The 25,034-nt window shown below is 41.8% G+C and overlaps 1 protein-coding gene across 2 annotated transcripts in view; it reads left to right on the top strand.

Moving 5' to 3' along the window:
• APBA1 (amyloid beta precursor protein binding family A member 1) overlaps positions 1 to 25,034 on the top strand; it is a 142,717-nt gene that overhangs the window by 69,033 nt on the left and 48,650 nt on the right. For both annotated transcript variants that reach the window (XM_034773664.1, XM_034773665.1), the window contains exon 2: positions 20,129 to 21,336. In XM_034773664.1, the coding sequence (XP_034629555.1) occupies positions 20,182 to 21,336 (1,155 nt within the window). In that variant the 5' untranslated portion in view covers positions 20,129 to 20,181. The remainder of the gene's footprint in view (positions 1 to 20,128; positions 21,337 to 25,034) is intronic.

Genomic DNA, 25,034 nt, shown 5'->3' with positions numbered 1-25,034 from the left:
TCCCTTCTCCATGTAATTTGTTAAAGGTACAGAATTGGGAGGACTGAGTGGCTCAGGGGATTGATAATAGAACATAGAGTTTCTCATAGATTGGTCACTGGATGAATTGTAGCCCAGTTCAGTTGTGACCAAAAGTCATTGCTGTTCAATGGTAGACATGGATGCAGTTGGCAGAGTCTCTGTCCAAGTGGAGAGATGACCAAATAAGTCTGCCTCCACTTTTGGTGCTAACTGAAGTCTTATTGGTAGATTTGGAAGAAAAATCAGAGACTGAATGGAGATAGGAGACAGTTCTTACTATCATTCCAGATCAGGGTTGATGTACTCGGTTGGGTCAGTATGAAGAAAACTATATAGCTGTGGCCTGCACTTTTCCTGTAGAAACAGGACTTCGCTATCCAGGGCTTTCATTAAAACACCTTTCACCACCATTAATGTCACCTAAATGAAACGGGAAAGTTTCTTTTAGAATAGCTTAGAGCTCAGTGTTCTCCAGCATATTGTTTTTGTGGAGAGGCATGGGGGTGAAGGAATTAGTTTTAACCAATATGAATGTATGTGGTGGTTGTATTTCATTATTATTATATGGAGACACTATCCTTTGCATACAGTGGTCACCATTAAAAAGTCTGCATTTTTCCAATGACAGGCTACTAGCAGATGAGAGATTAATTCTTCCTTTCCTGTAACCATTTCTACTAGGAAGCCCCAGGAGGATTACCAAAAAATCATTTGGTAATAAATATCCAACAGTTTGTGATATTTGGTTACGGATTGCATCTTAGTACTCTCTAATAACTGAACATGTCCGCCATGTAGGCATAAAATCTCCTCTTTCACCACAAATTCTCCAACATTTATTATTTAGCCTGACTGATGTGAGGTACTATTGAAACATTGTGTTAAAGAAATTTTCTTTTATTGTGAGGTTGTCTGGTCCTCTTTTTTTTCCAGATCAAACCCCATTCTTCTGGGGTAATTTGTTTATCCACATCTTTTTCCTGGCATGTCATTTATGGACGCTATCTGCAAAGATTGATATAAATTAATTATAATTGTTTTGTTTTCTAATTGGCCAGATGCCACTGCTTCTGTTAAGGTTAGGTTTCTATATAAAACAAGTTTGCTAGAAAGTTGAGAAACATAGTGTCTGACTTGAAAGTACTGGTACTAAGAGAGAGTGGGCCAGTTAAAGTTAGTTTTGATCTCCAGAAAAGCTTCTTTACTGAATTGCTGGCCAACCATGTGTATTCCATGGCTCTCCCAATCTTTGAAGCTCTCTGGTTTGTGATTTGGGTTAAGATCTGGATTGTTTGCAATGGGTGTTATTGGTGAGGGAAAAGAACTGACCTTATCTCTAGGTCTATCCCAGATGCATAAAGTAGTCTTTGCTAAAGGATGTGCGTAAATTTCTGGAGGGCATGATTTTTATTATTAATCCACAGTAGTCTAGCAGTGTTTACACTGCAGCAATTTTCTTGTTCAATAAAGACCCAGTGTTGGGCTGGGTTATATCCCCCAATCCAATACTGCTTTGAGCTGGCTGGCTTGATAGTACCATAGAATATTTGGAACGGGTAATCCACGCTGTTTAATGGGTCTGTACAAAGTATCTGCTCTCACTTTCTTGGTCTTTTTTTTAATTCATTATAAATTCTATCCACATCTCCTGTATTCCTTCCAGGATTTTATCTGGGATAATCACAGAAAGATTTTGAAACAAGAAAAATAAGATTGGCAGAATATTTGTTTTGACTGTGGCTATTCTTCCTAACCAAATATTGCTTGCTTCCCCTAGCACGCCACATCTTTTTTTTCATTTGCTGAAGTAGTGGTTTGACACTTAAATCATAGAACTCTTCTAGACTGTTTGAGATTTGAATTCCCAGGTATCGCTATAGAATTTGTCACTCATTTGTATCCAAATGTTTTCTGGAGGAGTGACATTTCAGATTTGGGATAATTTAGTGCAAATCCAGATGCTTTCCCAAAGTCCTGGATTTCTTTACAAATTAATTTTAGGGAAATATCTGGTTTAGAAAAAAATAATATGATGTCATCTGCATATAATGCTATTTTCTGATGTGTTCCTGAAAGTTTTATTCCTGTGATGAATCCATTCTTCCTCTATGCAAAAGGCTCTATGACCAGTGCAAAAAGTAAAGGAGACAATGGACATCCCAGCCTGTGTAATTCAGACAGGGGAGGTTTAACCACGCTAACTTGTACAGCTGCTTTTGGGCTGGTGTGAAGAGCGGTTATCCATATAAGGAACGGGGCCAAAGTCCATATGGGACAGGACTAAAACCGAAAGCTATGCTCTGTTCTATCAAAGGTTTTTTCTGCGTCTATTGATAACAAGAAAAATTGATTTTTTTTTTATGTGAATGATTCCAATTACTCTCTGAATAGACAAATGTCAGACAATATCCTTAATGAATCCAGTTTGATCTGAATTTATATAAGCTGAGAGTGTAGACTATAATCAGCTAGCTAGTATTTTTGCTAAAATCTTGTCAACAGAGATATGGGTCTATAGGAACTGCATAATGTAAGTTTTTTTCCATCTTTAGGGAGAACAATAATAGTAGTTTCTTTCATAGGTTATGGAAGTTCCTCCCCTACTAGATAGCGTTGAAGGTATCTCTCAAGGAACTCACTAATACCTCCTTAAATACATTGTAAAATTCAGTTGAAAAGCCATTAGATGCTGGAGTTTTACCACTTTTATACCTCCTATTGCCTTTAGGATTTCTTCTTCTGTTATTTCTTTATCTAAAGTTTCTTTATCAGTTTTGCTTATCTTTGGCCAATCTGCTCCTTCCAAATATTTTTGAATACTTTCAGAGCCTGCAGTATCTGAGGTAGAGATTAATTTTTGTAATAAGCAGCAAACGTAGTACATACTTCGTTAGGGCATGTATCTTTTGCTGATTGTTTTTAATTGGTGGAATAGTACATAGCTCTTGAATCTCTTTAAGCTTTCAAGCCAGTAGCTTATCACTTTCAGTTCCTTTTTACTAAAACTTCTGCTTTGTTACACGCAAGGGCTTTTTCGGTGGCACCTGTTATCAACATATTCAACTTCCTCTCTAATATTAGTTAATTGTCGATATTTTTTCGAAACCTGTATTGTTGTCTCCTGTTCTAGTTCTATTTATTTTTAAGCTCTTTCTTTTTTCAGTTGAGAGGCTCTGCTCATCAACTGACCCCCAAATACTGCTTTCCCTTCCTTCTAGAGAAGTTCTCTTTTTGTATTGTCTGTATCATCGAACTGTAAGTATTGAACAATGTCCTTCTTAATTGCTGCAACCCACCTGGTCTTTGTCTTGGAGAAGCAAGCGGTTCTTCTGCGAGTGCTTATTCATGTCCATTTCATGTTAGGTGTGTGTGTTCACCACATGCACCGGTGCTGGAAGTTTTCCCCTCAGTAGTATCCGTAGGGGACCGGCTCTGGCGCCTCTGGAGTGGTGCGCATATGCACCAGGATAAGAGGCGCCCCCCCTCCGTTCCTTCAAACTGCCAGTGACGGTGCTGGAACGTCTCCTTGCTTCGGTAAGTGCTCTTACCCAGTGGTTCTTCCTATCGTTCATCAAAGCTGCTTGAAGAGTCTGGGAGAGACCCACATTAGCAATAAGTGTCACATCTGCAAGAGCTTGAAGCCAAGAACTAAAAAGGAGCTGATTATAAGACTAAGCGTGCTCCTCATGGAGTTGGCCCTTGCACCAGTCTCCGAGCCACTGAGATGGGACTCTGCTCTGAGCACAGCGGCATCGGTTCGAAATGCACTTCAGGACCAGCCTCCCAAGGCTGTACCTGTACCTGCTAAAAAGCAAAGTCTGGAGAGCAGCATAGGCCTGTGCAAGACCATACATCTCCGGAGCCCAGCCAGGCTTGTCTTCCGGGCTATCAACAGAGGCTCAACAATTAATCTAGGACCTCCCTTTCCATGGCTTAGCCCTGTTTGCAGAACAGACAGACATGAAATTACATGGTCTTAAGGACGCTAGGGCTACTCTATGTTCCCTGGTCTCTATACACCGGCCCCCGCTAGAAAGAGGTTCAGACCGCAGCAACCTCAAAGACCAAGCTATCAGGCCCGACCGGAGCCCTACCATAGGAAGGGCTAGGGCTATAAGCACAGTCAAGGCCAACAACCAGCTCCTTCTTCCCACTCGGGCTCCTCCTGCTACCCGCCTCATAACAAGCGGGTGTTCTGAGGGTGCGCCCAAAGGCAACCTCCCCGTCTACAGCCAGGATCCTGCACTCCTCGTTTTCAAACTGCCTTTTTTCTTTCCTCCCCACTTCGGATGCTATAACATCAGACCGGTGGGTCCTCAGCACTGTGGCAGTGAGGTATACCCTACAGTTTATTTCTACCCGCCCCCCCCCCTTCCCTGTAACTCTTCAGGGACCCTTCTCATGAGCAACTTCTTACCCAAGAGGTGCAAGCCCTCCTGTGAGTTGGAGCCGTAGAGGAAGTCCCCTTACACCTAAGAGGAAAAGGGTTGTATTCTTAGTAATACTCTGTTTTCTCATTCTGAAGGCCAACGGGGGTCTGAGACCCATATTGGACCTGCGAGGCCTCAACAAATATCTCAAGGAGTTGAAGTTCCGCACGGTCTCCCTGGCCTCTATTATCCCCTCCCTGGATCCTGGTATGCCGCCCTCAACTTGAAGGATGCATATTTCCATATTGCCATTTTCCAAGGGCACAGAAGGTTCCTGCGGTTTGTAGTGAGGCAAACCCACTCTGAGTTCACGGTGCTTCTGTTCGGCCTGGCTTCAGCACCAAAGGTATTCACGAAATGCATGGCAGTGGTCGCAGCCTACCTCAGGGCACTGGGGCGTTCAAATCTACGTGTACCTCGACGATTGGCTCATCCAGGTTCATTCCCGGGTACAAGTCCATCGCAGCGTCCAGTTGGGACAAGCCACATGGTGAGCACTGGGTCTCTTGATAAACAAACAGAAATCCACATTGGTCCAAGTGCAAAGAATAGAGTTAATCGGGGCAGTTCTGGAGTCTACCCGAGCCAGAGCCTTCCTCCCAGAACCCAGTTTCAAGGCAATGTCTGGTCTCCTCGCCCAACTCACCAGCCACCCTATCACCACAGCCTCAGACTGGTAGGGCACATGGCAGCGTGCACTTATGTAGATTGACACACACAACTACATCTCAGACCCCTCCAGATATGGCTGGCATCAGTCTACACCCCAGCCGGACACCACCTGGACAAGTAATTCCTGCTCTGGAATGGCGGTCCAACCCAGTAAACATGTCTGAAGGAATAACCTTTGCAACCTCGAAACCCATGATGGTGCTAGTGTCAGATGCATTTGACCTGGGCCAGGGAGCCCACCTCGCAACACTAAATACTGAGGAGTTGTGGTCCCGGGAAGAGTTGGCACTGCACATCAGGGTGGATAAAAATCAGTGATTTAAAAAAAACAAAAAACAAAAAAACATTTTTTTTTAATTTAAATCAGATTTTTTGATAAAATCTTTTTAAAATTCTATCTAAACAGTTTTAATTAAGATACATTATAGTTCAAAGATATCTCATCATGGAATAGGGATTATAAATTCTAATTCGATAGTATGAGCCAATATATTCATGTAATGTTTAAGAAAAGTTTTGTGAATGAGTTCCAATAGTTTATGGATTAGAGACCAAATCTTATGGGGTTCCACAGGCTTCTGTATAGATTTAGGTTAATCTTTCTATCTACCCAATGGGACTCAGTGCTCAGTCTAGAAGATACCATCAGAGATGCTTAGTTTTGCAGTTCTCAACTATAGATTTGTGTCTCCAGAGATAACATGCTTGTTAACAGCAAAATGTTTTAAAATAAATAATATATAGAGGTGAGAAATAACAGACCTCAACGCTATTGTCCCTCTGCAAATTTGTGTACATAGTCAATCCCTTACCTCTCTCTAAAAGTGCAAAGTTTCAAAAAGTTCAATGAATAGAAGATTGTTGGGGGTGGAAGAGATCTGGACAAGGAGAAGAAGTCTGGAGATAAATGTGAGAAGGGAGGGACATGCAGTAGAAACAAAAGTGAAACTGTTTGAGCAGCATATTCCAGAAGTCATGAGGTCTTTCTGAGTTGATTTGAGATCTACCGTACCATTCTCTCACTAGAAGGGAAAACCTATAATGGCAGCAGGCCGTAAAAGAGACTCAAAATGCAAACAGTGCAACAAAGAAATGCAAGGCCTGGTCGCCCGAATGAAACAACATCATGAGAAGTGTTCCTTCTCAGGAGGAAGCAGTGTTGAAGATGATGAAAGGAACATGTCTGAAGATGCCGGATCTTCAGGTTGGTAAACTTTTTTATTACATACTTCTTTCTTAAGGACTGCCTGTCTTCCTTCTGGACTCTTCTTGAATTCTCATGTTTGAGCAAAAAATATAGTTGTTACTCTATGGTACTATCATTTTAGATGCAGTTGTGATGATAAATAAATAGCTGAAATAGGCAGATCATCCTTTTACAATTTCACCTTTAAAGTAGTATTGAGCGTCAGTGAATGCAATGAGTAATACTAAATGAGCAATATGGTAATAATAATTAAATAACTGCATTGACTTATTTTGTTTAGGAGAATCCATCCTCAACATACAGGATTCTGAAGACTATCCACCTCAAGTTCACCATCATTTTCTATAGTTTCAGAGTTATCTGCCAATGATAGTGTTTCAGTCAAATCATGTATGTCACATAGCCACAGTATATCACTGTAGCAAAAAGAAAAAAAAATCTCCATCATCCAGAAACAACCATAGATAAGTTTGTGATAAGAACCAGCAGAATAGAAAAAAAGAGGTAATTGATGAAAAAATTGTCTGGTTTGTTTATGCAACAAACTCTCCTTTCTAGAGGGTAAAATTGTTAACCTGAGTCTTGATGGGTGTTGCAATGTCCACAATGATCCTGTTGTATGTGCTTGTGTGACAACAGAAGAAGGGAATGTCTTCCTTACAGAAACAATTGATACATCAAGAAATGCACACACAGCAGAATACTTACAAGAAGTAGCAGTAAAAGCTATAACAAACTATGAAAAAAATTTCAAATGTCTAGTACGCAGCTTGGTCACAGACAATGCTGCAAATGTATCCAAGATGAGAAGAAATTTAGAAGAGAGTGAAGTGAGCCCTAAGCTAATAACATAGGGTTGTGGTGCTCATTTGATGCACCTCGTAGCCACAGCCTTCAGTGTTCCAGAAATAAAGGCTAATGTTGTTGAAATTGCAAAATACTTCCATAACAACCACTTTGCAGCAGCTGCTCTGAAAAAAGTGGGAGGAACCAAGCTAACTCTCCCACAAGACGTGTGATGGAACTCAGTAGTAGACTGTTTTGAGCACTATATCTAGAACTGACCTAATCTGATGACAGTTTGCGAACAAAATTGTGAAAAGATAGATGGCGCTGTCACAGCCAAAGTTCTCAACATTGGGTGTAAGAGAAATGTTGAACACATGCTGAGTATCCTGGAGCCTTTTTCTGTAGCCTTGAACAAAATACAGGGAAATAGCTATTTTATTGCTGACACTGTTGAAATTTGGAAGGAAGTGAGTGAGATCTTCAAAAGAGAAATATGTTACATTACAAGTATTAAAAGTTACATTACAAGCATTAAAAAAATTAACAGGACAAGCACTATCTCTAGCTCATTTTCTTGCAAATATTTTCAATACTGGGTACCGGGGTCAAATCTTAACTGCTGAAGAAGAGGAGTTGGACATCCAGTAATCATCCCTCCATAATGTCAACTATAATAAACTTCAGAGCTAAGGGTGAACCATTCAAGAAATATATGTTTGCTGATGATATTTTAAAGTCACACCTGTGAACTGGTGGAAGTCACTTAAGCACTTGGATTCAGAGACTGTTGAAGTGATAATCTCACTTTTAAGAGCAGTAGTTTCTTCTGCCAGTGCAGAAAGAATATTTTCTTCCTTTGGACTAATTCATTCCAAACTGAGAAATCTTTTGGGACCTGAAAAAAGCAGGAAAGCTTGTTTTTCTTTTCCAGATTATGAACAAACAGGAAAATGAATACGACTGGGTTAGCTGTAGAAGCCAATTTAAATGTCTGTCTGGTGATGTTCTCCTCCTAATACAGCATGGGCAAGAAAATCCTCCAAATATTAATAATTAACCTGTTGAATTTGAGATAGTTGACCTCCCAATGCCTTCATAAATTTGTGCTTCAATTACATTTGGTAAATGAAATAACCAAACAATCATTCATTTTTTGATATAGCTGTAAAACTAATCTGAAAAGTTTTCAAAATAAATCACTTTGAAAGTGTATAGTGTGTACCTTCTAAAAATGAAACCTACATCTATCTCTGAGTTGTGAAGAATGTGTATTAAGGTTACAACAACCAACAAGAATGCACTTTTATGTAGAAATCCACGATTAAATTGAGCCTTCCTGATTAGTGATTTAAATCAATTTGATTTAAATCAAATCCACCCTGTTCCACATCAATGTCAGGGAGCTCGGGGCCATCCATTTGGCTTGCGAAATGTTCCTCCTGCAACTATCCCATCAGGTGGGACAGACAATATGGCCTGTATATTGTATGTCAACAGGTAAGGAGGAGCACTATCCTCGGCCATTTGTCGGGAAGCCATACACATCGAGGCTCTACATCTCCCTGGTGTCCAAAACAAGCTGGCGGATCGCCTCAGCAGGTTCTCCCTGCAAGTGGTCCCTCCACTCGGAGGTCGCCAGAATGATCTTCCAGAGGTGGGGAACTCCCCAAGTGGACCTGTTTGCCACCAGACAGACCAAGAAGTGCCATTGGTTCTGCTCCCTCCAAGGGCTCGACAGCGGATCACTCTCCAATGCTTTTCTCCTGTCTTGGGCAGGCGACCTGATATACACCTTCCTGCCGACCCTCCTAAAAATCAAAAGGGACAAAGCCAATGTCATCATGATCGCCCCCGCATGGCCTTGCCAGCATTGGTTCGGCATGCTCATGGACTTGGCAGCAGCGCCTCCATGGATGCCTCCCAACGGCTCAGATTTACTCTCTCAGGATCACGGGAACCTCACCTCTCTCCATCTCATAGCGTGGATGCTGCATGGCTGAACCTGAAGGAGGAGCAGGCCTGCTCTGGTCAAGTCAAGCGTGTTCTGTTGGAGCATAGAAAACGTTCCACTAGAGTGACTTCCCTGGCAAAGTGGAAGCACTTCTCCTGCTGGGCATTGGAGTGTAGGATCTCCCCTACTCAGTCTTCTCTGCAGTCCATTCTGGACTACCTGCTTCACTTGAAACATCAGGGCCTACCCTTCTCGATCTGGGTGCACTGGCGCTCGTCTTTGTCTTCCATCCCCGCATCCAGGGCAGATCGGTATTTGCACATGAAATGATGATCAGGTTTCTTAAGAGCCTTGAAAGGCTTTCTCCACTGGTTTGGAATCTGGTGCCCCAATGGGACCTTAACCTAGTTCTCTCTAGGCTCACTTGCCCTCCCTTTGAACCTCTGGCCTCCTGTTCTCTTTCATATCTGTTGTGGAAGGTTGCTTTTCTTGTGGCTATCACTGCAGCAAGGCGAGCATCTAGTCCTCACATCGGAGCCCCCGTACACGGTGTTCTACAAGGACAAGAAAGAAAGAAATAATGGAGATATCCCATCTCCTAGAACTGGAAGAGACCTTGAAAGGTCATCAAGTCCAGCCCCCTGCCTTCACTAGCAGGACCAAGTACTGATTTTGCCCCAGATCCCCAAGTGGCCCCCTCAAGGATTGAACTCACAACCCTGGGTTTAGCAGGCCAATGCTCAAACCACTGAGCTATCCGCCACCCTGTCTTTCTGGCAAAGGTGGTGTCGCCTTTCCATGTTAACCAGGACATTTTCTTCATGGTGTTCTGCCCAAAGCCTCAAGTGTCCAACGAGGAGAGGTGTTTGCACACCTTGGAGGTCAGACGGGCTCTCAGAGGCTTTCATCTTGGATTACTACCAGCATCCGTACTTGCTACGAGTGGGCACAGGTTGTAAATCCACCGATAGTGACGGCCCATTCAGCTAGAGCTCAGGCGTTGTCAGCAGCCTCCTGGCATGAGTCCCTATCTAGGATATCTGCAGGGCTGCAATGTGATCGTTGGTGCACAGCTTCACGACCCACTACGCCATTACCGAGCAGGCCAGAGATGATGCTGGTTTTGGCAGAGCTATGTTGCAATCAACACATCCGTGAACTCCTACCTGCCTCCAGAGATGGTGCTTGGGAGTCACCTAACATAGGATTGACATGAACAAGCATTCGAAGAAGAAAAGTGGTTACTTACCTTCCGTAACTGTTCTTCAAGATTGTTGCTCAGGTCTATTTCATGACCAGCCCTCCTTTCTCTCTGTCAGAGTTCTGGCAAGAAGGAATGGGGGGGAGGGAGGGTGACGTCCACATGTGCAGGCCACTCCAGAGGATGCCAGAGCCAGTCCTCTACAGATACCACCGAGGAGAAAACTTCCGGCAAGCACACACACCTAACATGGAATGGACATGAGCAAAACATCTTGAAGAAACAACAGTTACGGGAGGTTAGTAACCATTTTTTCATTTTCCAGTAAAGAAATCTTTGGGACCCAACCTAGCTATTGAATATTACTTCAACTCGTGCGTGATCTGACATTGTAATAGCGCCAGTTTCTGCAGATCCTGTCTGCTTCATTAAGGATTTAGAGATCAGCTTTAAATCTATTATCGTATATAACTGATGAGGGTGTGACTACAATGTTTAATCTCTTTCCTCAGGGTGTAGTTCTCGCCAGCAATCTGAGAGGTTGAATTGTTGGCACAGAGAAGTCAATGCTGCACCTGCTTCCCTATCCCCCAGGTCTTTTTTATCTGTCCCAGTAAGGAGTACGGTGTGCAACTGAAGTCTTCTCTAAGTATAATTTCCCCTTCCCCAAAGCATTGCAGTGCTGTAAAGAAGTCGTTAAAGTGTTTTGTGTTTGTTTGGTTGGGAGCATGAACTGAGCCAACTGTTGTTAATAACTCAGCAATTATGCCGTTCAGCAATATAAATCGTCTCTCCTTAGCCTTAAATTTATGTTTATTGTCAAAAGATACGTGTTTAGCAAATATTATGCCCACTCTTTTTTTTTCGTTTTAGCTGAAGCAAATAATGTCCGTTGAAACCCGTTACCTTTTGTGACCCTAATTTGCCCCTCCTGAAAATGAGTTTCTTGAAGTAGAAATCATTTGAGAGAGGTTGTTTTTAAGATCTACCAGGGCTTTTTTCCTTTTAATGGCATTTAGCCCTTTGACATTCAAAGATGTTACTTTAAAAGGAAGAGACGTTGAAAGTAATTATTTAGCTTATTGGAAAAAAAAATCTGAAATGATTGAGATTCTTTAGCTGTTTGATGGCATGAACCCTTGTGTTGCCAGTGGCTCTCTTGTTTCTAATTATGTTTCATTTGCTATTGTGTGCCTGAATATGGCTTGGTTTCTGTTTGTAAACTTTTATATGTAATTCTTGTATTAATCTCCCCTTTTCTCCACATTTCCTTCCTCTCTTCTGCATTCCCCTTACTCTAAATCCACAAATGAATTACCAACATAACATGTAAAACAATCCCCAAAGGCCTGTGCTCTGCTGAACCCGAAACCTCTGTACTCTCCCCATAAGCACTTGGACCTCTTCTCTTGCAATCCAAACGAAGTACATTCTCCACCAATGGGACCTTGAGCCTCTCTGTTAGGGATGGATTGCCATCTGATCATTTGACTTATGGGGCGGGTTTACACAAAACTCTTAAAGGCTCTTCCCCTTCCCCTCTCTATTTTCTCCAATCTCCTCCAACCTTGAAATCCCCTCACTCTCCTCTTATTGTCTTATATTTCCTCTGTTTTAAAGTACAGAACAAAACTATTACTGATCACCCCAATTACATTCAACTTCATACTATTTTCTTTATAACATTAACATAGTTATTGCTCAGATTAAGGCTTTCATTTTAACAACATCCCTTGTTCCCTTTCCATTTATCAGGAGAGAGTTTTTAGAAGGAAGAAAATCCCTTCTCTGACAATGTCTTCGATGGTATTAAAGTTGGTAACTACTGTCAATTTGGGGGAGGGGGGGAGAAGAGGAGTTATTTGAGATGTTCTGGAGCTGGTGTTGTTGAATTCCAGTCCCGTTTCCTAAAAAGACAAAACAAGACACTCACAAACAAAAAGGGAGAAAAAAAGAACAGCAAAGATAAAAAATGTAGCTTCTGTCTCTGATGTTGACTCTCACTTGCAACCTTACTGCTGATAAAACACAGGCATGGCATATGGTTTAATCAGCTACTCAGACCTGGCAAACTTGTACCAGCATCAGCTGTTTTGGGCATTTTATTTAGCTGCCTCTTTTTGGGCACAGGCTTACAGCAGTTTTGCAAAATGATTAAATATCTAAAAGTTGATATACTGCCTTGTGAAGTTGGAGTTGCCAATCTGGTTCCTTTCACCTGCTCTAATTCATATTAAAAGGAGCTAGGGTTGAACTGTATAGGCATTGAAGAGTCTATCTTTCTAATAAGCTGTTACATTTGAAAATGGCTGTGATTTTAATATATCTTCTCTTTCTATCTCATGATGTTTTGCTTGCACTTTACAAAGGTACAGAGAAATTGCTCAAACAAACCAGCATTTTTAAACTTTCTCTAAATAATTTCAGCAGATTATCAACTGCAGTAGATGCATTTATGAGCATACTTTTGAACTGTAACAACAAGGGTGAGTCTGGATTGTCAAACAGATCAGCATGGAGGCTGAAGTACGAGCAAATGTGTAAAACTTAAAAAACCAATTGTGAAAAATGCTAGTTGGTACAAACATGATGAAACACAGGAACTGCATTATCCACCGCAGATGTAATCCTGGCATTTCTGAACTACAGAGCAGGGAATGTGTGACTCATGCAGTTTTCATTTGAATGAGCATTATAACAAACAAAACAAGACTTTAGGAGTAGGTCTAAGCAGTCATTTTTAAATTTGAATCCTGGAATTCAATTTAAATTCCCTTTAATTAAGGGTTAGCGTGTGACACGTTCTCTAGGGACTCGGCTGCTAAATCTTATCCGTGGAAGTAACCTCTCCCACCATGGAATTTTATTTCCTGGTTACAGCCAAAATAGACTTACAATGAGTGGGAAAATGGAATTTTAAGTGCAGTTTGTGTCTGAAACATTTACATGTATGTTACAAATAGTTCAATTCACTCCCAATTCAATGCTGCCGTTACAATTCACTTTCTTGTCATTGCATATTGATCTCCGTAGCTATTAATACAGTGTGTACCATATTATCTATGTGGAAATTACCAGTCATTAACTAGGCCCAGATGCCATCTTACCTTCCTGTGGGAACTGCCAAATTTTGCTATGCTTTTCAGTCTGGCATGTACCAATTTAGGCCTGTATGGATTCATTCAAATGGCTTGCTATTTGAAGGATCATTCATCCATATATCTTTTGAATATTCCACTGCCAAATTTTGTCTCCTTTTTTGTGTATTCAGCGGTGTGTGTGTGTGTGTGTTACCTTTTTATGTATTCAGGAGTGTGTGTAGGGGTGTGTGTCCTCCCTGTGGAGTTAAGGCATGAAGTGAAAACCTGGTCCCATTGAAGTTAATGAGAGCTTTGCCATTAGTTTCAGCAGGGCCAAGATTTCACCTACAAAATGTTGATCACGTACTAGTCATCAAGTCCTATTTTCACAATAATGCTGTCACAAATATGGAACATTATACAGCTCTCAGTAGGTGACAGAACACCCATCAGTTTCAATGGAAAGTGTGCAATGATTGAGGCCAGTCAGGATTAACATTATGACTGCAGAGTCCAGTAGGAGGAGGGCAGAGCCATTTTTGAAACACATGTACTGTCTTATAATTGGTAAATGTGTCAGGAAAAGTAATGCATAGGTTTATGGATTTAAAAAAATTACAGGTGGTTTATTTATTTGTTTTAGGATTCATGAAGGAATAATAGTGATAGCAAGTACATATTTTATACACACGCATGCATGCATACACAGATAATAGTGGGAATAACCTCTGTAGTTAAGATTACGTAATTGGTTCCTGCCTATTTTCATTATAATTTAATGAAATTTTCACTGCTGAAACTGAAATTTTCAGTGATTGGTCTTTGCCCAAAGATGACTTTTCTCAGAAAGTTTTGAGCAAAAATGGGTCATCTGTTTTTGAGTGGGCTGGATGTGTAAGAAAATGCACTTTCTCCATAATCTTATAAATAGCTTTGCATCCCCAAATTACTGAGGATAAAAACTGAAATTTGGCAGGAAAACAGCGTTCACTGAGAAGTACCACGTTTAAGTGCTCTGATGAAAACTGGTTTTGATTTCAGTTATGACTAGTGAAAATCACTCTCCATGTGTGCATAGTACATTTTGAGTGGGGTCTTCCTATGCTTGTAAAGTTCACAGCTAAGGAAGTCTGTGGTGCACGTAGTCTGAGTCAAGGAATCACTAAGCCCTGGTCTACACTGGGAGGGGGGATCGATCTAAGTTACGCAACTTCAGCTACGTGGATAACGTAGCTGAAGTCGACATACTTAGATCGACTTACTGTGGTGTCTTCACCGTGGTGAGTTAACTGCTGCCGCTCCCCCATCGACTCTGCTTGTTCGTCTCGTGGCGCTGGAGTACAGGAGTCGACGAGAAAGGGCCTGGAGGTCGATTTATTGCGTCTAGATTAGATGCGATAAATTGATCCCTGTTGGACCGATCGCTGCCCGCTGATCTGGCGGGTAGTGTAGACATACCCTTAACCTCTATGTGAAATCCTGACCCTATTGATGTCAGTGGCAAAACTTCAAAAGGGCCAGGATTTCACTGTCTCAGCCTTTGGAAAAGAGAGTTCCTGCACAGGACTTGAATAATTTACCTACTCGCCTATGGTCTAAACCTGATAGTCAGGGTTAAATGTACATGTGCTAGCAAGCCCTCTGCAATTTTTAAGGCATAAAACAGTTCTGTATTACTTTTGTGTTAATGCATTTAATTATAACAGTCAATCAACTTTCTATTTAATACATATTTAAAATCTAACTTACGACGTCTTTTGCTTTTTTTTCACCTTTTCTTCCCTTTCCTGATTCCACTCTACTTTTTCTTCTTTACTTCCCTATAACTGATCTTGGTACATCTCCACCTGCCTTGTTTTCAGTGCAAGTCCCTGCCCCTTTCTCCTTTTCCTGTTGTTCCCCATTTATTTTTCATTGTGCCAAAGTCCACAGAAACTTTTTTTTTTATTTTTCCAATTGAAACTTACATTCTACAGCAATTGATGACAGTGACCCAGTAAAGTTTTCCTACTCATCAGTGGGGAGGGAATGGTTTAATCTCTGCTTCTACTCAGATCCAGAAGAGAAGCTGATGAAAAAACTAGAAGAGGAGATTGAGCCCCAGGAACTGAGGGAAGCTAGAGGATTTGGGGTGGGAGCCATTGAGGCAGAAGACTGGTTAGCACAGAAAACTTTGTGCCCTGCCTTAGGTTTTCCACAATGTAGAGAAATGTATGTTCTGGATTTAACATTTTCCAGGCTCTCACCAGCTCTTGCGGAAGACTTTACATTGCACAGCAACTTTAATTTTGCATGTGCAATCTTTACTTGACTTTATCGTTTTCTGACCTTTAGGTGCATAACTGTGCAGCCTCAATATTCTCAAACTAAGTTTTTAAAATGGAATTATTATTATGGTGGTTGCATTTCTAGGTTGCTAGGTTTTTGACACTCAGTGAATGGGGTATTTCCATGGGCTTACTTGGATATCCTTGGGAAGTAATCCCTTTTATCGTCTTAGGCTTGGTCCACACTGGGGCGGGGGATCGATCTAGGAAACGCAACTTCAGCTACGAGAATAGCGTAGCTGAAGTCGACGTTTCCTAGATCGAACTAAGTTTACTTACTGCGGGTCCACGCGGTGCAGGCAAGCTCCCCCGTCGACAGCGCTTCCTCCTCTCGGCGAGCAGGAATTCCGCAGTCGATGGGGGAGCGCTTCTGGGATCGATTTATTGCGTCCAGATGAGACGAGATAAATCGATCCCAGAAGATCGATCTCTACCCGCCGAATCAGGCAGGTAGTGTGGACCTAGCCTTATTGACTTGTCACAGAGAAGGAGAAAGCAATCAGGTTTCCCAAATAGGTAGTCAGTTGAGAGAGAGAGGTTGCCCAACAGTAGAGGAAAAACTCATTAAAATTCCATCAAAGGAGTCATTGCAGATACTATAAAATTCTCAGCCAGTGAATTACCTTAATTTTGGTGATAAATACAAGGGAACCCCCTTTTAAAAAAGGAAAGGAAAGAAGAAGAAAAAAGCCCATTGAAGGAATAGGCCTGGTAAAGAAATATTTTGTGTTCTCCAAAGGTGATAAAACACACTGACATACTTTTAAATAGTTACATTCCTGGTTAAAAAATAAACAGGTGGTTGTTTTTGTTTTGTTTTAAAAGCAAGTTATATAAGTAAAACGTCCATTGCGCTAAAAAGGCATAATAGAATGTAAAACTGTCTTGTTGAAGGAACTGATCCTTTTTTCAAAATATCTGTCTTTTGTGGAAGCTGATTAATTTTGTTGTTTATGAAAGTGAAGGACTGATAACACTGCTGGAGCCTAGCAGAAAGCAGGCAGCTGCTTTGCAAAATTCCCTGGGCATCTGTGCGAATTTACCTTGCTCCTGAGTTCTGACATCCCTGCTCTTCCAGTCCTGGGTCCTTCCTGGGATAGTGTGATTTGTGGTTATGGATAAATATGCACTAAAAGGGGCTAATCTTAGAAATACCAAAATCCTATTTACCTACAAACTCAGCCAGGCTAGTGCACTAAACCACTTCTCCCGTAAGACATATTAAGAAATAGGTCCATTGAGCGATTACGTTTTCTGTGCTATAAATGAAAACATTTAATAATACAAGCATGTGAATATCTGTGATGGAAACAAGTTTATTAATATGCAAAACCTCAATGCACTGAACCCAGGTAGTTTTTCATCATTCACTGTGGGGGGGGCACATGGGAGGGGTGAATAAATTCTTGATTCCACTTAATCAGTAACTGTCCTCATGAGAGGGAGGATGTATGAGCAGATTCAGTATAGTGTCAAATGAGCGAAAAAGGGCTGTTTTAAATATGAAACTGAGAGCTCTCACAAAAGTAATGCTGAATTTAAGGAAAGCCATGTTTAGTATAGAGCAAAATGCTTCTGTGCCACTTGTTTGTGTGTGTGATGGAAGAAAGGATTAAAAATGCAGGCACTGAAAGATTATTTTTACCTGGACATTTGGAGTTCTCTTCTTTCCTCAGTGCATGTGTTGCTCTCATTAGCATGTTGACTGACATTATCTTGCATTGAGATGACAGCACACCCTTTAGTGTTAAATGTATCAATGTTTAAAGAACAACAACAAAAAGTCTTTGATATAAAATAGTAGAGAGCTAAACTGGAGTTTTATCACAATTTCTTTATGAAACATCCAAATGCTTTAAAAATGTATAGAGATTTATTTGTTAATTTTTTCATTTTACAGTTGAGAACATAGCTTAACCTTCAGTGAGAAACCAGTTGCACCAGCAATCAAACTCTGATTTCTCTGTTATGGAGACAAATCCATCCATCAGAGTTTAAGTGCAGAGCTAGGAGTGCTTAGAAAGCACTTTCCCATATGTGCCTGATTATTAGAGCATAGCTGCTCCTCTGGGTAATTAATGTGAGAATGCTGCATTTTTCAGAAGTGTAGCATGTCTTTATTTCCAGGGCCGTGGGACCTCTGTTGCTTCTCTTCTCTCCCGTCCTGAAACACTGTGGCATTTCTCTTAAAGTGGGTGTTTGGAGATGAAGTTTTTTTCTTGTGGGAACCTGATGAGAACAATCAGAAAGGCTTGTATCAGCATGGGGAGAAACTTGTTGCTGGCACCAGACATCTGATTATTCACTGTGCCCTCTAGCCACCAAATGTGACTTTTCTGTGTTAGCTTGAATAAAGTTCTGAGCTAAGGACCCAGGGTAACATTTTTCAAAAGGGCCTAAGTGTCTTAGAAGCCTAAGTCACATTGAAAGCCAGTGGGGCTTAAGCTCCGAAGTAACTTACTTGCTTTTGAAAATGTTACTCCCAAGCTAGGGTTTTTGTCAATAAGACCCTGTGGAATAGTCACGATGAAATTTTAAAAAGCTTTACATTTGTGGTTTCCATATTTCTTTTTAATTGGGGAAAACAGAGATAATTTTGCAAAACAAACAAAACCAATACATACCACAGGAATTTTATGAGTTTTTCAGTGAAAATGGGACTGTTTTTGAGTGAAAATTCACTTTGTCAAAAACAATCATATGTTTGAGTGAAATGGAAAGCTTACAAAATGTCAACATATGAAACTTTATTTTGAAGATCCATTTTCATATCAAAACAGTTTCACAAGCTTCACTTCAGAAACCTCAATTTTACAAAAGCAAAATTTTGAGGCCTCAAAATGGCCTATAACATTTCAAGTGGTATTTTGTATTTTTAAAATAATTGCTGTTTCTTACAGCTGCACCTGTCAGTGATTCTGTCTGCTGTACTCCAGAATGTTGAAATTGTTTTGGACTGTGTGCATTTAGAATGGAAGTCAGTTATTAGATATTATCTGAGGGCCTGTGTAGACGAACAGTTAGCGTGCAGCAAACTGGGATTAAGTCTACCTTGCATTAGTCTGCCATGCACTAACTGTCCATCTAGATCCTTCTGCTGCACACTAAAAGTTTCCTAGTGAGCTTTGATCTACTCCACTTGAAACAGGAGTAGATGAAAAAGGGTCCTAATTCCACTAACTTTCTGTGTGACATTGAACAAGTCGCTTAACTTCTCTGCATCTCTGTTTCCCCATCTGTAAAATGGAGCCATTTGTGTTTACTCACATTTGTTAAAGCACTTTGAAATCTACAGATTCAGGGTAGTGCTTTCCAAAGCACTTAGTGTTGGCCCTACTCTGTTCCCCTTGAGAGCTAACTAAGCCAGCTTTGTGACTCGTTTATGCTCTCCCCTGATGCTCTTTCTTACCCTCCTGCCCTCTTCCCCTGCACACGTTCTACTTCAATCTCATCTTTCATCCATCTGCCCCTTAGATTCAAATGCCCTCACATTTTTCCTCCCTTTCTTTTCATTCTTCTGCCCCCTCATATTTTCCCTCTTTGCTCCCGATAATATTTTGTTTCTCCCTCTGTGCCTTCTCGCTGTTCTCCACTATCCTTCTCCTCCCCACATTTCCCTGTTCATCCTCTCTTTCTTTTCTGCCTTTCACATTGCCATATCACTCCTGCTATCCCGTCATCGTCCAGATCACCACATTCTACACACTTACAGTATTTCCCTGTCCCCTCGCTGTCACTCACAGCATGTATTAAGAATAGGGGCCAGCAATCTTCACTGAAGACAGCCTTGTTTCTCTCCTGTTGGAAGCAGTGGGAGATGGCAGCCATTTGGAATATGGGCAAAAGTTGACAAGAAAGCTACAGGACCATGAGCAGCCTTTTAAAAAAAAAATCTAAAAACCCACATAAAATTGTGACACAATATTGGGAGAGCTGGCAACCATGCTGATTGCCAGTGTGCTAAGCTGTGAGTGCACGCTTTCTCTCTTTGAACAATGATAGAATTTGTTTGTCTAACAGAACACAGACGATAGATCTGTGCTTAGGTGCAATGTGTAATAAAAACAGAAAACGTCCCATTTTTGCATTTGAAAGATCAGATTTTGGTTTCAGCTACTGCAGACTTGCACCAATGTAACTCCATTGCAATAATTAGAATTAATAAAATGTCACAGTGGTGTATCTGAGATTAAATTCTTTCCCATACAACATATCTATAAAAATGTAAATTCTACAGTTTTCCTGGGGTCATGAACCACAGTTCAGGTGAATGATGCTGGTGTAGATCCTCTGCATGATTACCATCCACTGACTCTGGAGCCAAGAAGGCCATGTATGTGTCTGCAGGGGAAGAAGAGATGCCTTTTGTTGCCACAAACAAATCAAATCACATGACTTTATAATCACCATGGTACTTAATAATCAACTTTCTTTTCTTTTTTCTTTCCAGCCTCAGTAGACAAAATGTCAATAGAATAAGTGGCCTACATTCCAGACCTGGCCATGAACCATTTGGAGGGACCACCTGAGGGGAAGGTGAATGACGAGCCAGCAAATGGAGAGGTGAACGAGTCAGTGGAGGCTGACTTGGAGCACTCTGAGGTGGAGGAGGAGCAGCAGCAGTATGCCGCTCATTACCCGAGACATGCCAATGGCAGCCAAGAAGGACAGTCTGGGCAGGAGGAGGAGGGGATGCTGGCCCGGTCAGCCAGTACAGAGAGTGGCTTCCACAATCACACTGATACTGCTGAAGGGGATGTCATAGCCACAGCAGAGGATGGCTATGACACAGACAGAGTTCAGGAAAATGAGGATGAGAGCGCCTACGCAGTGCAGTATAGACCTGAGTCTGAAGAGTACACAGAAAATGCCGAGGCAGAGCATGCTGAGGCCATTCAGACCCGAACTCTACCTAACCACTTACACTTTCACTCCATTGAACATGAGGAAGCCATGAATGCCGCCTACTCGGGGTATGTCTACACTCACGGGCTCTTCCACCGAGGGGAGGACGAACAGTATGCTGAGCCCTACGCTGACTATGGACTGCAGGAGCATGTGTACGAGGAGATAGGAGAGACACCTGACCTGGATGTCAGGGAGGGACTACGACTCTATGAGCAGGAGAGGGAGGAAGCTGACAACTATCGCAAGGAAGCTCTTGGTGCCCGCCTTCACCATTATGATGAACGGTCCGATGGAGAGTCTGACAGCCCTGAGAAGGAGGCAGAATTTGCTCCCTATCCAAGGATGGATAGTTATGAACAAGAGGAAGATATTGATCAAATTGTGGCTGAGGTCAAACAGAGCATGAGTTCTCAGAGCCTGGACAAGGCTGCTGAAGATATGCCAGAAGCAGAGCAGAACTTAGAATGTGACCATACTTCCGGTAGTGGGACTCTCGAGAGCAATGGTCAGCTCCCAGCTGGCTCCAGGCCCACAGTCAACTCAGGGGAGTCAGTGCAGAGATACAGCAAGGAAAAAAGGGATGCGATATCTCTGGCTATTAAAGATATTAAAGAGGCTATTGAGGAAGTGAAGACAAGGACCATTCGATCTCCTTACACCCCAGATGAACCAAAAGAACCCATCTGGGTGATGAGACAGGACATCAGCCCAACCAGGGATTGTGATGATCAGAGGCCACTAGATGGAGATGTAAGTATATGAAGCTATTAGCTTACTTGCTACAAGTAACGGAACGAGGAATACATAACATACATATGTCTGTCTCTCTCTCGTGTACACGCACACACACATGCACTCTCTCACACTCATGGTAAGGTACACTATGCTTGTATGGTTCATTCTGTTCCTGTTAAATATTTAAAGCTTTACCCATTTTAATTCTGTGTTCTAAAGGATGCATGAGTAGTGGACCTATGTATTATCGATGGGCCATATTAACCCTTCGTGAAATGCCACCGACGTCAGTAGAGTTACACCAGAGATGAATTTGCCACAAAAGGTTTGATTGCTCTCTTGCAGAAACAAGTGATATTACATTTTTCCAACATTCGTTGACTAACTAGTTGGTTAGTTCAGTTTATCTCGGGCTATCAGGTTCTGCAGGCTCCCATCAGTTATGGGCTTGCCAGCTACAAGAAAGTGCAAATTTACAACACTATTAGTTTAATTGTAAAATTGAATCACTCTCATGTATGAACTAGATGTTAAAGGTTATTTCTTCAAGTGTACAGTCTGTTACAGCCATGCTTCTCAAAGTTGGGCGCCGAGCCCCTGGCAACCCGGGCTGGTTTGTTTACCTGCCACATCTGCAGGTTCAGCCAATCGCAGCTCCCACTCGCCGCAGTTCACCGCTCCAGGCCAATGGGGGCGCGGGAAGGGCGGCCAGCACATCCCTCGTCCCATGCCGCTTGTTCCCCTGAACAAGCGGTGGACCGGCTTTGAGAAGCACTGTATTACAGGGTTTGAACTACTTTATCTTTAGGCAACATACCCAACTTGCATCAGAATCAGTGCAGAACTGCTCAGCCTATACTCATTGCCATGTACAGTTAAGTTGTCAATGTTAAATATATGGTTTTTCTGTATTTCTTCCTCTTGTTTTAATAGTTTTGGAAGCAACTTTTAATCATATTAAAATGATGCCTGAAATGGAGGGGGCCAGTAGATAAAATCAGTGGGCCAAAGTCATCCCTGAAGTAATTCAGTTAATGTCAGCTAAGTTTTATCCCAGGGATGAATGTGGCCTAAAACTGTGTATGTGTGTGTGTGTGTGTGTGTGTGTGAGAGAGAGAGAATTCTTTTTAATTCCTATAGAATGCTTTCTTGATGTCTGCTTGGAAAAATTAGGGGCTTTTCAATATAACTGATGCATTTCAAAGATATAACTCAATTTCATCTGTAGCTGTGGTTTTCAGCTAAGAGGGGATTTGATTAATAGAGGTTTTATTTTACTTAGACTGATTTTCAGAAGTACTGAAAATCTCACAACTCTTACCAAGGTCAACACTCCAGCAAATCAGGCCCTTATTATGTTCTATTCTTTTCAGGTGTGTCCCACAAGTGATCTATTTTCCCTCGCAGCTCCTTTAGAAATCAGCTTTCATTCCCAAAATTACTCTTTCTTGGAAAATGTTTGCAATCATTTTGTGCTCTTAACCAAATAGTGACCAAACCTTAGGATTAGAATAATAGACTTGCGTCACTTAGCAAGCAGTTCTCTGAGAGGTGATAAAGCCACAGAGACAACAGAATGATCTGCAGGTGACTGTATTAAATGTAGCAGATTTTGATTTTGCCTTTTCTTTTTTTTTGGCAAGGGAAAGTAAATGCCACCCTGCAGTATTGAGCATTTGGTTGATGGTGTTGAGATTGGATGCTTTGTAGAGGATAAAGTAGAAGGGTTCAGCAGTAGGGATAAGACGCTGGCTCACATTGGGGTGCTTGGAGTGGGGTTCAACTAGCCAGCAGTTGGGAAGAGGGATGGAAATTATCTGGGGTAATGGAAAGGATAAGCAGCTAGTAGGGGGATAGAGAAGGCGCTTGAGGGAAGGACCACTTATGGATATGTGTGCTTGTCCTCAGGATACTCAGGGTTAAATCTGGTAGCAAATTCCATTCATTCATATGTATTTTTCCCAAAACAATGCTTAACATTATGGATGAAAAACAGAATAAAAATGCCAGCAGTCCAGCTCTTGTTAGCCACTCTACAATAACTAGCTGTTATGATCATGTGATGTAGAGAGGAGGAAAAAGATTTTTTGTTTGAAACTTAAAATGTATACTTATAAGCAGTGAATAAAAAAATGAATAAAATACCCAAATTTCCACTTAAAATGGAGTGAGCCAAACTGTATGCTGATATACACCCTGTGCAATCACATTAACTTCAGTGTTCTTTCACAGCACGTGGGCCCAGAATTTGGCTCCATTAAATTTAAGTACAATGAGCTAAATTTTCACACACACACACAAATCGATCTGCACTTCTGGATATCCAACTTCTAGTGCAGCCCCAGGCCTTGAATTTTCAGGTGCAAATCAGGTAGTTAGAACAGCACATCTTTTGGTTTCCACCCACCTTTGTTTTTGGACCTCAAAAGACATGCATTAGGATTTCCCTCGTGTCAATGCTTGTGTGTTTGGCAATTTCAGTATCTTTCTTGCTTCTATTAGCAGAAACCCTTACGTTTTCTTCAGAATGTACAGCCATATCTGATTGCTAGACAGAGCTCTATAAATGCCTCCTGTTCTACTCTTTTTATTTTTCTTCTTGAACCTGCACAGTCACTGCATCTGTGACACCAAGTAACTGAGACACTTCAAGGAGAAAACTGTGGAGCAGCAGAGTTAGGTTTCTTGTTCAGAATGCCTCATCTCGTAGGAGCAGATCATGTCCCCTTCTGCAGTAAAACCCGTGGCAGGAGACTGTAAAGGGGGAAATCTCCACACGCATTCCCTCATGAAGACTCTCACATGTATATATCAGAGGGGTGAGGGTGAGCTGTGGGTACTGCCTCAGTCCTGGTAGATCCCCAGAGATGCGTGTAGATTGGTGGGATGCCAGAGCCATCTGTGCAGAGGCCTGTGTACTGGCTGTGGACATCTACAGACCCATTCTATCCCAAAGTTCCCTGGCAGTGTCTCTCCAATGGGGCCAAGTTATCAGGGACTCCCCTAGCTGGCTATGGTAAGGGAGGTGTCAGAGAGACAACTGACCCTGCTCCTCTGCACAATAATGGGGGACAACTGTGTCTCAAGGGTCCCCTCAGTGCATGGATCTCAGAGGGCAAATGTGGATCATTTGAAGAGTAGAAGGCTGTGATCTTGCATGTGAGAGAATTTAAAATTCAGCAAAACACTCCGGTGTGTAATTTGTGTGGAAGACCCCATAGAACATCTTAAAATCCAAAATAGTAACAAGGTCCTCAGTTGGGGGGGAGTGGGTTTACTGGATCCTGCTGCGGAAGGCCAGAGGATGCATCTGTCACTCTTGACACATACAGGTTGGCAGGTTGTTTCCTTTCAGAAGAGCACCTCTGTCTCCTCTTGGCCAGAGAAAAGGAGCATGCTGTCCTCTCTGCCTCTTGCTTCTTGGAGGTAAGAAACGATGATTAGTGTCTGACTAAGGCCCTCACGTTTAGAGGGGATTGCTCTCTTCCAACTGAGTCACACATCCACAGTGCATAGTAGATCAGTAACCCAAGTATTGTTGACACTGAAACATTTTTGGCTGTGGTGATTCCATATCTTCAGTTTCTCAGACTTCTGAATCACTGGTGTCCAAAGTCTGCATTCATGAGACCTTTTCCTTTGCATGCCATGTTCAGACAGTGAGGACTACTGTGAAATGAATATTGGTTTTGGTATAATGATAAATTACACAG

This window comes from Trachemys scripta, chromosome 6 (assembly GCF_013100865.1).
Source record: "Trachemys scripta elegans isolate TJP31775 chromosome 6, CAS_Tse_1.0, whole genome shotgun sequence".
Classification (NCBI taxonomy): Eukaryota; Metazoa; Chordata; order Testudines; family Emydidae; genus Trachemys; species Trachemys scripta.
This window is presented reverse-complemented; position numbering and strand designations above follow the sequence as displayed.